The sequence below is a fragment of the Saccopteryx leptura genome, chromosome 4 (assembly GCF_036850995.1).
Source record: "Saccopteryx leptura isolate mSacLep1 chromosome 4, mSacLep1_pri_phased_curated, whole genome shotgun sequence".
Classification (NCBI taxonomy): domain Eukaryota; kingdom Metazoa; phylum Chordata; class Mammalia; order Chiroptera; family Emballonuridae; genus Saccopteryx; species Saccopteryx leptura.
The window spans coordinates 218,041,817-218,054,979 of record NC_089506.1 but is presented as its reverse complement, the minus strand read 5'-3'; the positions used below and the strand labels follow the sequence as shown (position 1 = coordinate 218,054,979).

General features: G+C 48.9%; 1 protein-coding gene across 2 annotated transcripts; it reads right to left on the bottom strand.

The window, feature by feature from the left end:
- Positions 1 to 489: 489 nt before the first annotated feature.
- Positions 490 to 10,697, bottom strand: FUS (FUS RNA binding protein). Of its 2 annotated transcripts, none has more exons than XM_066383328.1 (15): positions 10,576 to 10,697; positions 9,103 to 9,127; positions 8,858 to 9,009; positions 7,987 to 8,128; positions 7,605 to 7,792; positions 6,796 to 7,015; positions 5,194 to 5,228; positions 3,718 to 3,750; positions 3,093 to 3,196; positions 2,625 to 2,754; positions 2,274 to 2,375; positions 2,031 to 2,154; positions 1,597 to 1,697; positions 1,347 to 1,494; positions 490 to 686 (listed from the first exon to the last, which is right to left on the bottom strand). In XM_066383328.1, the coding sequence occupies exons 1-15, from the start codon at positions 10,586 to 10,588 to the stop codon at positions 647 to 649; spliced, it is 1,557 nt and encodes a 518-aa protein (XP_066239425.1). In that variant the 5' UTR covers positions 10,589 to 10,697; the 3' UTR covers positions 490 to 646. The 2 variants fall into 2 exon arrangements, with proteins under 2 accessions (XP_066239425.1, XP_066239426.1); XM_066383329.1 differs by having other exon boundaries at positions 7,987 to 8,125.
- Between the last annotated feature and the right edge of the window lie 2,466 nt (positions 10,698 to 13,163).

The window sequence follows — 13,163 nt, the reverse complement described above, 5'->3', positions numbered from 1 at the left end:
GATTCCGGGCCACCCCCGCGCTTTCTTGTCTGGACAGCAAGGCCACAGCTCAGTTACTCCCCTTTGTGCACAAGACCCATCTGCTTCCCCCTCTCATCACATTTGAATACTGCCCCAAAGGCAAATGTGATGAGCCCCACCCTTGGAGATGTGTCAAAAGAGCCAACAGTCCTTAAAGAAGGTAAGGCTTCTATATACAGTGAACTCACTAAGACCAGCATGTCAATAAATGTGGTCAGCTTTGTCCGGAGTTGGACATGTCTGGGGCAATACTCCTGACACTGCGTTCTAACTCTCCCCTTCACACTCAATTCTGTGCGAGGAAGTTTCACCTCTAGTTTCAAAGACACTGCTTGACCTTCTCTCCCCTGGACCAAGCACCAAATACTTTATTCCAGCTCCTGCTAGGCACTATGGTCCGAAAGACAAAAACACCCCACACTGCTGACCCAGATATCAGTCCCCTGAAGAGGGGGAAGAGGAAGGAAATTTAACTAAAACGACCGTTTTTAATGGGAACCAGAGATAGTTACAATTACATGGTCTGACACAAAAAACCCTGGGTGATCGGGGGTTGGAAGGTTACAAAATAACAAGGGTAACACTGGGTATAGAAGAAAAGCTGTTCCAGAGCCTCCCGAGGCGGCTAATATGGCCTCTCTCTGCGATCTTGTCTGTGGTCACCCCTGCAAGAAAAGGCATCCATTAAGGTCTCCACCTCCCCACTCACCCCAGCCCCAAATTCCTATCCAATTGTTCATCTAAGTTTTGAATCTCCATTAGTTCCCAGAGATCATTTTCCTCCCTTCCCAAGTATAGTTACAGTATCAGTTTAACAATCTAGCCGTGGCCCTGGCCAGTTGGCTCAGTGGTAGAGCACTAGCCAGGTATGTGGATGTTCCAAATTGGATTCCTGGTCAGGGCACACAGAAGTGCTCATCTTCCTCTCTAACCCCCCCCCCCCCCTCTTTCATTCCTGCAGCTATGGATCGACTGGAGCGAGTTGGCCAAGGCACTGAGGATGGTTCCACACCTCCTCTGGCACTAAGAGCTCGGTTGCTGAGCAACAGAGCAATGCCCTAGATGGGCAGAGCCTCGTCCCCTAGTGGGCTCGCAGGCTGGATCCCTGTTGGGGCACATGCAGCAAGCAGTCTTGTCTCTCTGCCTCCCCTCCTTCACTGAATTTAAAACATATATATATAAAACACACACACACACACACACACACACACACACACACACACACACACACACACACTCCAGCCCTCAAAACGAGACTACTCTCAACAAAACTTTACTACCCATAACATCTGTTCCGTCACCCTTTTGTTTTCAGTCTTACTTACCTGGAGTCCATCTTGCCAGGGCCAAAGCCACCTCTGTCCCCACCACCCCGGCCTCCTCGGAAGCCCCCACGGTCCCCGCCTCGGCCTCGATAGCCGCCCCGATCGTAGCCTCCTCTGCCGCCGCGACGATCGTCTCCGTAGCTACCCCCTAGGACAAAGGACATGGGATTAAGCATATCCCCCAAACCCCTCCTGCTTTAACTCCAGGCTCTTTATCGCACTCTGCTCGCCAGCTGTGCCTCTTCCTTACCCATATGAGAGCCTCCTGGTCCCCCTCCTGGGCCATCTGGTTTAGGGGCCTTACACTGGTTGCATTCATTCCTCCAAGAGAAGTTCATGTTCTCACATGTACTAGGAAAAGTAAAACAAGAATCTGTTGGCGTGAGGAGCAGGTAGAACCCAGAATTAGGAACAGACTCCAATGACTTTACAAATACAGTGAGAAAGCTGAGGCAGAGCTAAGGTGTCAGAGTAGCAAAAGGCCTGCCTTCTCAGTAGCAAAGACAGGAACAAAAACTGCGCATTAGTGAACCCTGTCAATATTCTTCCCACTACAGCAGGCTTACAGAGGGTTCAACTCTGGGCCACATCTGTCCCCATCACTGGTACTGGTCTGGAAAACACAAAACCCTACCACGACATCAAGGGGCACTCACAGAAGACTGAGAAAAAATGTTCACTCACGGATTAGGGCACTTCCAGTCCCCAGCTCGCTGCTGTCCTCCGCCACCTCCTCCTCCACTGGGGAACCCTCCTCGGCCACCACCACCACTGCCGCCGCCTCCGTAACCGCCGCGGCCCATTGGTCCTGGTGCAGACACAGGTGTGAGTCTGGGCCCCTTCCACGTTGGGTGGCCCAGCCTTCCTGGGCAGGCCGCAGTCAGCCCGTCTCCCCCCACCTCCGCACTGGCATCGGTAACTGCTCACCTCCTCGCCCTCGGCCTCCACGGCCATTGCCGCCACCCCGATTGAAATCTGCTCGCCGAGTAGCAAATGAGACCTTGATAGGATTCCCAGAGAATTCTTTACCTAAAGACATAAGGGAGGTATAAACAGGACACTTTTGATGAAGATCTGTAGGGTCCAAAGCACACTAAGTACAGCCAAATTAAGACTGTCTTTCTGAAAAGGTTCACAGTCTAATGAGACACGGCAAACACAGTCTACTGAAGTAGCAGATGAAGTAAGGGGAGAGACTTAGGGAAACCCTCAGAATACAGCCTGTTCCCCACGGTTCACTTTCCCGACTTCCGTCTCCAGCAGCCTCCTCAAACGTACCATCAAACCAGTCAATAGCCGCTTTAGCAGAAGGTGGGTCATCAAATGATACCGTCGCCTCTCCCTTCAGCTTGCCCGTCTCCCTGTCTGTGTACAGATTAATCATGGGCTGTCCCGTTTTTTTGTTTGTCTGAAGAAAGCAACATGATAGTATCAGGCTTACAGGACATACAGTTCTACCCACGTTACACCCTCCCCCTCCTTCAGCTCCTCTTCAGTTACCAGTTCCTATCTCACCTGTAACTTGAAAGCAAGTCAACGACCACAACTGTCTCTCACACATTAAAAGGAAACCCTAAAAGCTGAGGACATTCCTTTTGTCAATTGTGCCCTCGTTATTTCTTTTAGAAAATGACAACAGCTTATATTTTCCTTGTTCAACAAATTAACCTTATAACCCATTAAGACATTTTACTAATGTGTAAAATCCAAAAGCCTGAATGTGCTAGAAAGCACCCACTCGAGTACCTTAATAATACCAATCTGTTTGAAGTAATCAGCCACAGACTCGATCGTCACGTTCTCGCCCAGGCCTTGCACGAAGATGGTGTTGTTGTCTGAATTATCCTGTTCTGCTTGTGGAACATAGAAGGAAATGTGAATCAGAAGACGAATAAAGGTAAAATGAGTGACTCGTAACCTAACAAACTTTAAAAGAAAAAATCCTAAAGCAACCAACATAATTTGGCTTAGGTCTGACAAATAACATCCACAGCCCTACTTTTAGTACCTGAGTGTATGTTAGCCATGTCACCAATCTAGAACTAGTTTTAAACTACCCTTTCAAACATGGTTATGCCCAGTATAGAATCAGGGCCTAAGATCACATCTGGTAAAGTTACCAGTGTGTGTAAACTTTTTAAGTGGAATACCCCGAAGGTAAGAAACCCATTTTACACTTAAACCCAGTACAAACATAATCAAAACAAAGATCACTAAATGCTTCCCTTTTACATTCTTTGTGTTCACTGTGGTCATGATTCATATTTTTAAAAACCGGTACTTTAATTCAGCTAAACTCCCTTCATCTTCCTTCTCCAGAAAAAGCCTTGATAACACTTCAGCCATTCCTTCACGACACCCCTGGACTCACCCGAGTCATGACGCGATCCTTGGTCCCGAGGGCCTTAAGTGACATGGGAGAAGAAAAAAAAAAAACAAGGAAAGAGGAGCTGTTAGTCAAAAGATAGAGACATACAAGGAAAAAACTTAAAACCAAATCCGAACTCTTGCAAAATATCAGTTAAGTGCTCAAAAGCCTTACTCCAAAGCCTGCCCTGGTTTGCCTGCCCAGAGAAAACCCTCGGCATGGCTAGGGAAGAAGACAGGCCTCTCTCAAGCTTGCATGTAATCTGAGTCCCCACAGGGACAACGCCACATTTCAGTCAGTGCCACCTCCCCCAGCTCAGGCTGGGAAAAGTCCTCAGCACAGACTGGGGGTCGGGAGGGAAACCCAGTGAGGTTACCAAACCACCTCGGAGCTCGGCCCGGTCTCTCAGCCCAGAGAGCTGGGCTCACCGCCAGCGGTATGATATGCGTCCGTCCAGTTTCTCCAACTTTAACACCAGAGACACTTAGTCTTTGTAAGACAATTCCTCATTACTTCTTAGAAACCATTCTTAAAACCATGTGAAGTTTCCCCAAAACCATAAGAAAAATTAAAAAAAAAACAAACCCATACATAATAGCTTTTGTATTTTTAAAGCATGTCCCAGGGAACAGACCAGAAATCTTATTTCCATAATGCAGCCTGTTATATTTTTTTCAGAAAACCATCTTTGACCAAAGTTTCTCTGAATTCACCATATGTAAATATTGTACCCACATTCAATGACACCTAAATCATGAACCCAGGCCTTTGGCTTTAAATGGTGAGACAAATTAAGAAACCTTTTGTTACCCAAACCAGAAAAGTTCCAGCTTACTGGGAGACTTCTCAAATTTGCCATGTTTCATCAATTCAGTTTGTGCTGTGTAAGACCTGCTGATTTCCCATGAGCCACATGCTCCCAGCCTTTCTCGCAGTCCACAGCTGCCTTCCCATGCTAGTTTCTATTTGCCCATCTGAGTTTAAATACGGATATGCAGAATCGACACCATTCAGCATTTAACATATACCAACTCCACCATTCTCAAGGCAGTATATTCACATACCTCTTCCAGAAGCAAAACATTTGGAGATTGTTACACATACACCCACACACACACTAGCCTTGAACACTGACCAAAACGGATCCTAAAGCCACGAGGATCCGTGCTCCAGCACACACGCTCCAGTTTTTCACAATGGTGGTCACTAAGTGCCAGATGTGGCGACACTCCTCATTAAACACCTCTTATTAACCTGGGTCAAACCAATTTGGTACAAGATGACTGCTGAGGTCACCCCTGCCTGCCTCCAGGTTAGCACACATCTGGCAGCAGGTGGCATTCCACCCCACCCCTTTCTGGAGGTGGTTCTGGACACTTCCAAACCTTTGACACTTAAAACACGCTAAGACATCTGCAAATGAACAATCAGACAAAGCATTGCTGGGAGTTGGGAATTTTGGAAACTCTGTTCACTTACCACCAAATTTATTGAAGCCACCACGGTCACTTCCGCTGGAGAAGACAAGTTAGAAGAAAGGACATGAAGCTTCCAACGGCTACAAATGGGCGTATTTTTTTGTTTGTTTTATATTCCCCAACAAGGGTATGTGTTTTGGTAAAAAGAGACAAGTGGCTACTAAAATACATTCCCCTTCCTGACCGCCTCTTGTCTGACCTTTGAGCATGTCACACACACGTGTGCAATTTCTTAGACACAGTTATAAGAATTTTGCTTTAAAAGGTTATATAGCTATTTCCTCTGGAAAAAAATGACCCGTTTTCCTCAGCTGTTCTTCCGACGTAGCAGATGTTTTTTCGTCTTGTCGCAAGTGGTTGACAACCCAGTAGTTGGTTTAAAAACCCTACGCCCAATTTACCCAGAAGACATTTCACACCAGGCTGGGGTAGCCCTGAACACATGTTTGTGGTTTTTGCTTTGAAAGCAGCAAGCAGACCCAACCCTATTCCATAAAAAGTCAAAACCAAAGGCAATTTCCCTTAAAGCGAGACAAACTTAGCTAAACCCTACCCTAACTACTGAGTTGTTTTTGATCTCCCCCAACCACCGGGGTCACCCCTTCTACACTGCGAGAAGAGCGGAGTATTTTGCAATGTCACCTTTCATACCTGTGGCACATAAAATGCAGAGCAAGTTAACAGTCACATAACAGTTGTTTTTCTTTTTCAAGTTTTGCATTAAACACACGCACACAACAGAGTTCTCCTCATTCTTGTACGGTTTTTGAGACTGCCCCCACCCTCCTCTGAATACTTACCATAGTAAGAAACTCTCACTTTAAAAACCCACTTTTTCCAAAAAAGGAGTAACGCACACTGACATTCCTCCCTTTTGCAAGGGAGACAGAGTATGGTCCTTCAAATCGTATTTATCCACAGATTTGACGCATGCTTTAACATCAAATCTAAGGTTTGACTTCAAATCAACTACAGCGGGAAGGGAAGAAGGTCCAGTTGGACAAGTCACCAGGAAAGGGGGACAGTGGAATAAATACATGGGATACCACTGTCCAGTGTATTTTGTCCAAAAGGTATGCACACTTCAATAGCCCGACAAACCAAGTCACAAACAAAATCACTGTTAGTCAAATTACTGCAAATCAAGCTCATGGATTCAAATGACTACAGAATTCGGGAAGAGTAGCCAATTCCTGGAAGCTGAAGTCAGGTTAACCACTCATGACTCCCTCGGAGGACACATGGGAACACAAGTAACAAGTTTTCCTATCACCAGGAGTGGGATCATTGGTTTCCCTTGCAGAGAAAGACTTGACCTCCATGTTTCTTGCCTAGCGTTATCAATGACTCCAATCCATACACACCCATGTATTTTTCCTTTATCTTTGACAATGTACATGTCAGTACTCAGAAGTGTGAGGGGGAGTTCAGGCTCCCAAGTTGTCACAAAAATAAAACAGGGAAGGAGGAATCCAGTCAATGCCCCCACATGAGAGCCTGACAAACCCTAGAATAAGACTAACCACACTCTAAGGACTGAAGATTCATGCAACCCCCCCCCCCAGCCCCACTGAAGTTACTCCCTGGCTCCCAAGACACCTACCCCATGCCGCCTCTGCCTCCACGGCCACCTCCACGGCCTCTGGGTTCATAGCCACCACTGCTGCGGTTGTAACCACCGCCACCGCCCCGGCCTCGTCCCCCGCGGTCCTGCTGGCCGCCCCCGTAGCCACCGCCGCCACCACCACCACTCTGGTCCTGACTGCCGTAACCGCCGCCGCTGCTGCCGCCACTCATGGAGGACTGATCTTGGCCATAGTTACCTGTCAAGAGAGAAAAGACACTTTCTGACAAAAGACACTGAAGTGGCATACAACAGGTCAACAATGTCAGGAGATAAATGAACAAATAAAAAGACAAGTAGGAAAGAAGAAATTAAAAATTTTTTCTTTTTGTATTTTTCTAAAGTTGGAAACGGGGACGCAGTCAGACAGACTCCCGCATGCGCCCAACTGGGATCCACCCGGCACGCCCACCAGGGGGCGATGCTCTGCCCATCTGGGGCCTCGCTCTGTTGCAACCTGAGCCATTCTAGTGCCTGAGGCTGAGGCCACAGAGCCATCCTCAGCGCCCGGGCCAACTTTGCTCCAATGGAGCCTTGGCTGCAGGAGGGGAAGAGACAGAAAGGAAGGAGAGGGGGAGGGGTGGAGAAGCAGATGGGCGCTTCTCCTGTGTGCCCTGGCTGGGAATCGAACCCGGGACTCCTGCACGCCAGGCCGATGCTCTACCACTGAGCCAACCGGCCAGGGCCAAAATTAAGATTTTTAAGAGCACCCTTAGGGCAAAGATCAACCAGGATATAGGATCCTTACAGAAAATAAGAACGAGACAAAGCTGAAGACACCGTCATACCTCCACCACCCCCTCCGCCACCTCCACTGCTACTGTTGTACTGGTTCTGTTGTCCATAGCCCTGAGGAGGATTATAGGAGCTTTGCTGCTGTCCATAGCTAGGCTGCTGTCCACCATAGCCAGACTGCTGACCATAGCCCCCACTCGGGGGCTGACCATAGTTGCTGCTCTGAGAACTGCTACCATAACTAAGGAAAAGAAAAAAGACAAACTTAATGCTAGCATGTACTACTTCCCTTCACCTTTGGTCCATCCCAGTCTGTGAACTCTGAGCCCACAGAGACATTCCCCCATTTACTCCTAAGTGCTCCTACTGGGGGCCACATTTTCACCCCGATCAATTCCCCTCTCATCTTACAGGCTCTGACCTCCAACTCCTTACCTTCCCGAGGTGCTGCTAGGCGCTGGCTGCTGGCCATAGCCAGGGTATGACTGCTGCCCATAAGACGACTGAGAACTCTGGCCACCACCATAGCCACCAGTAGAGCCATATCCCTGGGGAGCTGACTGAGTGCCATAGCCTGCTACAAAGAAAAAAGAAGTCACAAAAGCTAAAAAAGAAGAGGCAGAGAATGGGCTGGAAAAGACACGACATATTACCTAATGCTACCCAGACTTTAGAAGGCAGTCTCTTAGAAGCTCCTCAGAAATCTTGCAACTCATAGTTTAAGTTACCCTCCTCTTCTACCTTAATGTTCTAACTTCTAACAACTTCAGAGTTCCAATCTCATCCCAAAGCCTGTCTCCAGGAAAACCACTATCCACAGCCCAAGAGGTCCCTATTCATTAACATCATTCGAACCCGCCGTCTGTCTGCTGTGCAAACAGAACCCACATTATTTACACTGGGACGGCAGGATAAACTCCGCCTCCCGGGTAGTAGCTGACATATTAACAGTCTGACTTCCAACATGTTCAGACAATTCATTTTCTCCCTGTAAGTACTAGAAGCCTAGAACTTTCTCCCTTTAGTGAATACTTTCCCCCCACATTTCATTTTCATGCTGAGGAGAAATGGGAAAAAGTGCTGCATAAATAAGAAGTAAATAAATCAAAGAAAATAAAAGGAAATAAAACTATAAACCAATAATCATTTTTCTTTGAAAAAACTCAAGATTCCAAAGAGTTTTAAGCATTAAATAAGGGAAATGAAACATGGAAGTTTCAACATTTCAGCACTGCTTACGGTTAAGAAAAGCAGCATTTGAAAGAGCAGGAAGAGGCAGACGACCAACTTAAAAGAAGAGACTCACTGTTCTGGGTCTGTCCATAAGAACCGTATGTGCTCTGGCCATAGCCTGAAGTGTCCGATGACTGGCTGTAGCCACCATAACCCTGCTGTCCATAGGGCTGATTGCTCTGCTGGGAATAACCCTGCCCAGGCTGGGTGGGGTAGGCCCCATAGCTGGAGGGGGAGAAAAAAAACGAGCAATCAGGAAAAACTACTTTAGCGACCCCTGCCCTCTACAATCCCTGGAGGCCCCAAAAAATTACTCACCTTTGGGTTGCTTGTTGGGTATAGTCTGCAAAAGAAAAATACAATTATATCACCTCTGCCATCCCTAAGAGAAAACACAGTAAAGCAAAGAAAAAGCAAATTTCTACAGAGTCCAAGAGGCCTTACTGGAAAAACCAAGTCTTGGGGGACAGCCACAATTCACACAGATTCAACTGGTATCACACACTGCACAGATGTACACATCTCCTTTTCCCGCCCATTCTGAGGATGGTATCACCGTGAGCCGAGCTAAATAAAATCAGAGCTCCTTAAACAGATGGGTTTCAATGAAAGCTGGAAGCAGGAGGCAACGGTGTTCAGGATGTGGCCCCTCTCTCAACCAAGGAATAAGCATGTCCCCCAAGAGGCTATTCCACCCTCGGACTCATCTTGGAGGCTTGCAAAGCGGACTTGTACTCCAAAGCCAGGTAACCAAGAGATCTCTCCGAATCCAGATGACAGAAATCATCACCCAAGTGCTCGTCTCAGGAGACAAGTCAACTGATACTCTCAAGTCTCCAGCCCTGTGGCTCCAACTGAGTCCGTTTCCTCGTCACCCTGCCTTCCCCCAGAGGTGGGGGTGGAGGGCCTCCGCGAACCAAAGGCAGCGCAGACGCACTAGCCAGACCCACTCCTCGGCTCCGCACAGGAAACCAGGCGCTGCCCCCGCAGGAAAAGGGCAAAGGCACCGGGAGAGGGTGTGGCCTCCGGCGGCCGCTCCTTTCCGTCCCCACCTCCAAAAGAAGAAATTTGGGCGGGAAAAAGCTCGAACCCGGTCCCCTAGTCCGTTGGACGACCCCCAAGAACTGCCTCCTTCCCAGCCCCCACCCCCACCGTTAAGCCGGACGCGGCCGGGATCTCGAGCCCCTGCCCCCGGCCGCGTGGCAACCGAGGCGGGAACGGAGTGGTCCCGCCCCTTCTCGAGGGACCTGGGTTGGGGAGAGGGGGAGTCCACATCGGATGAGCACCGCGAGTCGAGAGCCCAGCGAGACTCTCGCGACAAAAAAAAAAAAAGAGGACCACGTCGAAGCGGGGTGGGGGAGTTCGCGCCGCGAAAAAGGGGGGAGGGGCCAGCAGTGCGCGTGCGCTCGCCGAATGCCCGGATGCAGCACTGCGACAAAGCGGGGCCGAAGGCAGGGGTGGGAACCGAGCGGAAAGGGCCGCAGGGACCGAGCATTTCCCTCCGTATCCCACACGTCTCACCTCACCACGAAGCGTGCCTCCCAACCCTCCCCTCGAGGGAAGGGACTCCGCACGGAAGACCTCCCGCCCGCGTAAGGGGCCAGACGAGCAAAAACAAGATGGCGACATCGGCTTCCCCCTCCCACCCTTCTCTGCCACTTCCCGCCACAGTGGTACGAGACGGGCTCCCTCACCCGACCGCCGCCCGGGCCCCGGCAAAATCAGAGCCTTAGCTGGGAGGGCACAAGGCCCTGGGCCGGCGCTCCGCCGCCGCCTCGCGCCCTTACATACCGTTTGAGGCCATGTCGGCGCACGCGCACACCGGCCGACACGCAACAAGCTCCCGAAACCACAGAGCACCGACGCCTCGAGGACTGAGCAGCCCCGCCGCCTGCGTGGAGGTTTATGTACGTCTCCCCGCCTACGTACCCCGGGGGGACGTACCAAATGCGTAAAGGAAAGGGGGAAGTACGTTCGCACTCCTGCCACTCTTTAGAGAGCCGAGAAGACAGAAGGGAAAGCATGTTAGCTAAGAACATAAGAACCTTCTCATGCTATGGATAATCATGTTTTTTCTAATAAAGAACTCCAATTCGCCCTGCAGGACCAGCCTACGATTACCTTCACCCCTAGGAAGGCATAATGGTACGATCTAATTACCCTCTGGGGGCGGGGCGGGGGCGGCCCAGGGCGTCATCCGGCTGAACTGTAGTCTAAGCCCGGAGTCGCGGGGCGGAACGGAAATTCTTTGGTTGTCCGGTTTCACTGGGTCCTACTTTCACTCGCGATGCTGAGCTCCTGCGCTCCCGTGCCCTGCCGCTAGACCAGACGTGTCGTTTCTCCGGCACCCACCTGCTCTCTTGCTCTGTGGTTTCTCCCCTGAGAGCACACTCCGACCCTCTCCCTGCGTCTCGGTTCTCAGTTCATCGTCTTTAAGGGTTGCGTTTTTTTTCAGTCCTTTACCAGGGTTTGTGGATTGGGACGTTTGACCTGTAGGAAAGCATGGAGTTTAGCCCGGACCCCTGAGCCTTAGCCTAGTCCAGCATTGATGGCCCACCCAAACCCTCACAGCTTTGCCCCTGAACTAGCAGCCTTGGGACGGGAAAGCCCAGACCCTCTGGACCCTTAGGTAGAGAGGAGAGTAGGGGTTTTCCAGCCTTTTACTGATGAGGAGCTACTCTTTTATTTTCCTGAAGTCCTACCAAGGAACCAATGTGGAGATCCAGTAATCACTGATATTTATAGGGCTTAAGTGGTTTCAAAGTTCACAATTTTTAAAAAATATTTTATTTATTGATTTTTCAAGAGAGGAGTAGTGTGGTAAGGTGCCACAGAACTGTAAAACTTAGTATTGGCAATGCCATTTTAAAGAGGAAAAGTCGGGCTTTCCGTCCTGTCCTTTCTTTGGAAAATGGAGGGAAAAGGATATAGAAATCTCCTGACTTACAAGGACTACTAGGGTCATTTGGTTTTAAGTTCTCTGAAAGGGTTAAGGTTATCTGAAGAACTCCCTTTCCTTTCAATAAGACAAAATTTACTTACCACCCTACACTGATTTTGGCTCTCCCTTCCTTCCCGGAACCCTGAGATTAACGTGTACCTCTAGGCAAAGGAGGAGAGATAGACACTGAAAAGTTTATGAATGTCTTTGATTGTATTATTATCTTGAAAGTTTTAATGTTCCTTGTAAATCCCCTAAACAAATGTTATAATCTTGTGTCATGCGGTCATGCCCCCCAACCTGTATGTACTCAAAGGGTACATGACCAGCCTCTGAAATATACTTGGCGCATATGGTTTGAGTTTGCAACTGCCCCATGTAAGCCATATGCGGCCGGCATATTTAATAAATCTCCTTTAATAAAATTCTTCAAAATTCATCTGGACTTGGTGTCTCTACATGAACCCGCTGAAGTGAGGTACGGTACTTTTTAGAATCTGGGGTACAGTACTTTACAACAGTAGAGGGATGGGGAGGAGGTGGAAGCATCAACTCAGGGCAGTAGTTGCTTCTCCTATGTGTCTTGACCTGGCAAACCCCGGAATCTGAACCAGCGATCTCAGCATTCCAGGTCGATGCTGTATCCACTACGCCACTACAGGTCAGGCAAAATTCACAATTTATTACTTTTCCATCACAACCTTGTGAAGAAAGTAAAGGTATCTCCATTTAATAGGTAAGAAAAGTAAGACTCGGGCCAACTACAGCTAAGGGTCAGAGTCCTGATCCAAATCCAGGTCTGTGCGGCTGTAAAACACTCTTTTTGTTGGTTACATGAACACTTTGCAGTGTTTCGAAGCCTGTTGACTCCCTATAAGACCAAAAACAAAAAGTGAAAAGTTAACTTGCGCCCTAGCCGGTTGGCTCAGTGGACAGAGCGTCAGCCCTGTGTGCGGAAGTCCTGGTTAGGTCCCCAGTCGGCACACATGAGAAGCAACCACTGGCTTCCTTTCCCCTCCCTCAGCCGTGGCTCCATTGTTTCGAGTGACAGCCTGGCACACTGAGGATGGCTCTGGAGCTTCCATTTCATGTACTAGAAATAGCTCAGTTGCGAGCATGGCCCCAGATGGGCAGAGCATCGGCCCCAGATGGGGGTTGCCGGGGGGATCCCTGTCAGGCGCATGCGGGAGTCTATTTCTCTATCTTCCCTTCTCTCACTTTGGAAAGAAGGGAAAAATAATTGGCTCTAGACCAGTGGTAGTCAACCTGGTCCCTACCGCCCACTAGTGGGCATTCCAGCTTTCATGATGGGCGGTAGCGGAGCAACCAAAGTATAAATAAAAAGATAGATTTAACTATAGTAAATTGTTTCATAAAGATTTATTCTGCCAAACTTAGCGAAAATCCAACATAAAGTACTTGGTAAGTAATTATTATT

Excerpts from the sequence above, each read along its gene's own strand:
- FUS (XM_066383328.1), bottom strand. Across the intron at positions 5,229-6,795 it reads GGAGGCAGAGGCGGCATGGG|CGGAAGTGACCGTGGTGGCT; the intron begins GTAGGTGTCTTG and ends TGTCTTCTCCAG. Across the intron at positions 3,751-5,193 it reads TGGCTTCAATAAATTTGGTG|GCCCTCGGGACCAAGGATCG; the intron begins GTAAGTGAACAG and ends ATGTCACTTAAG.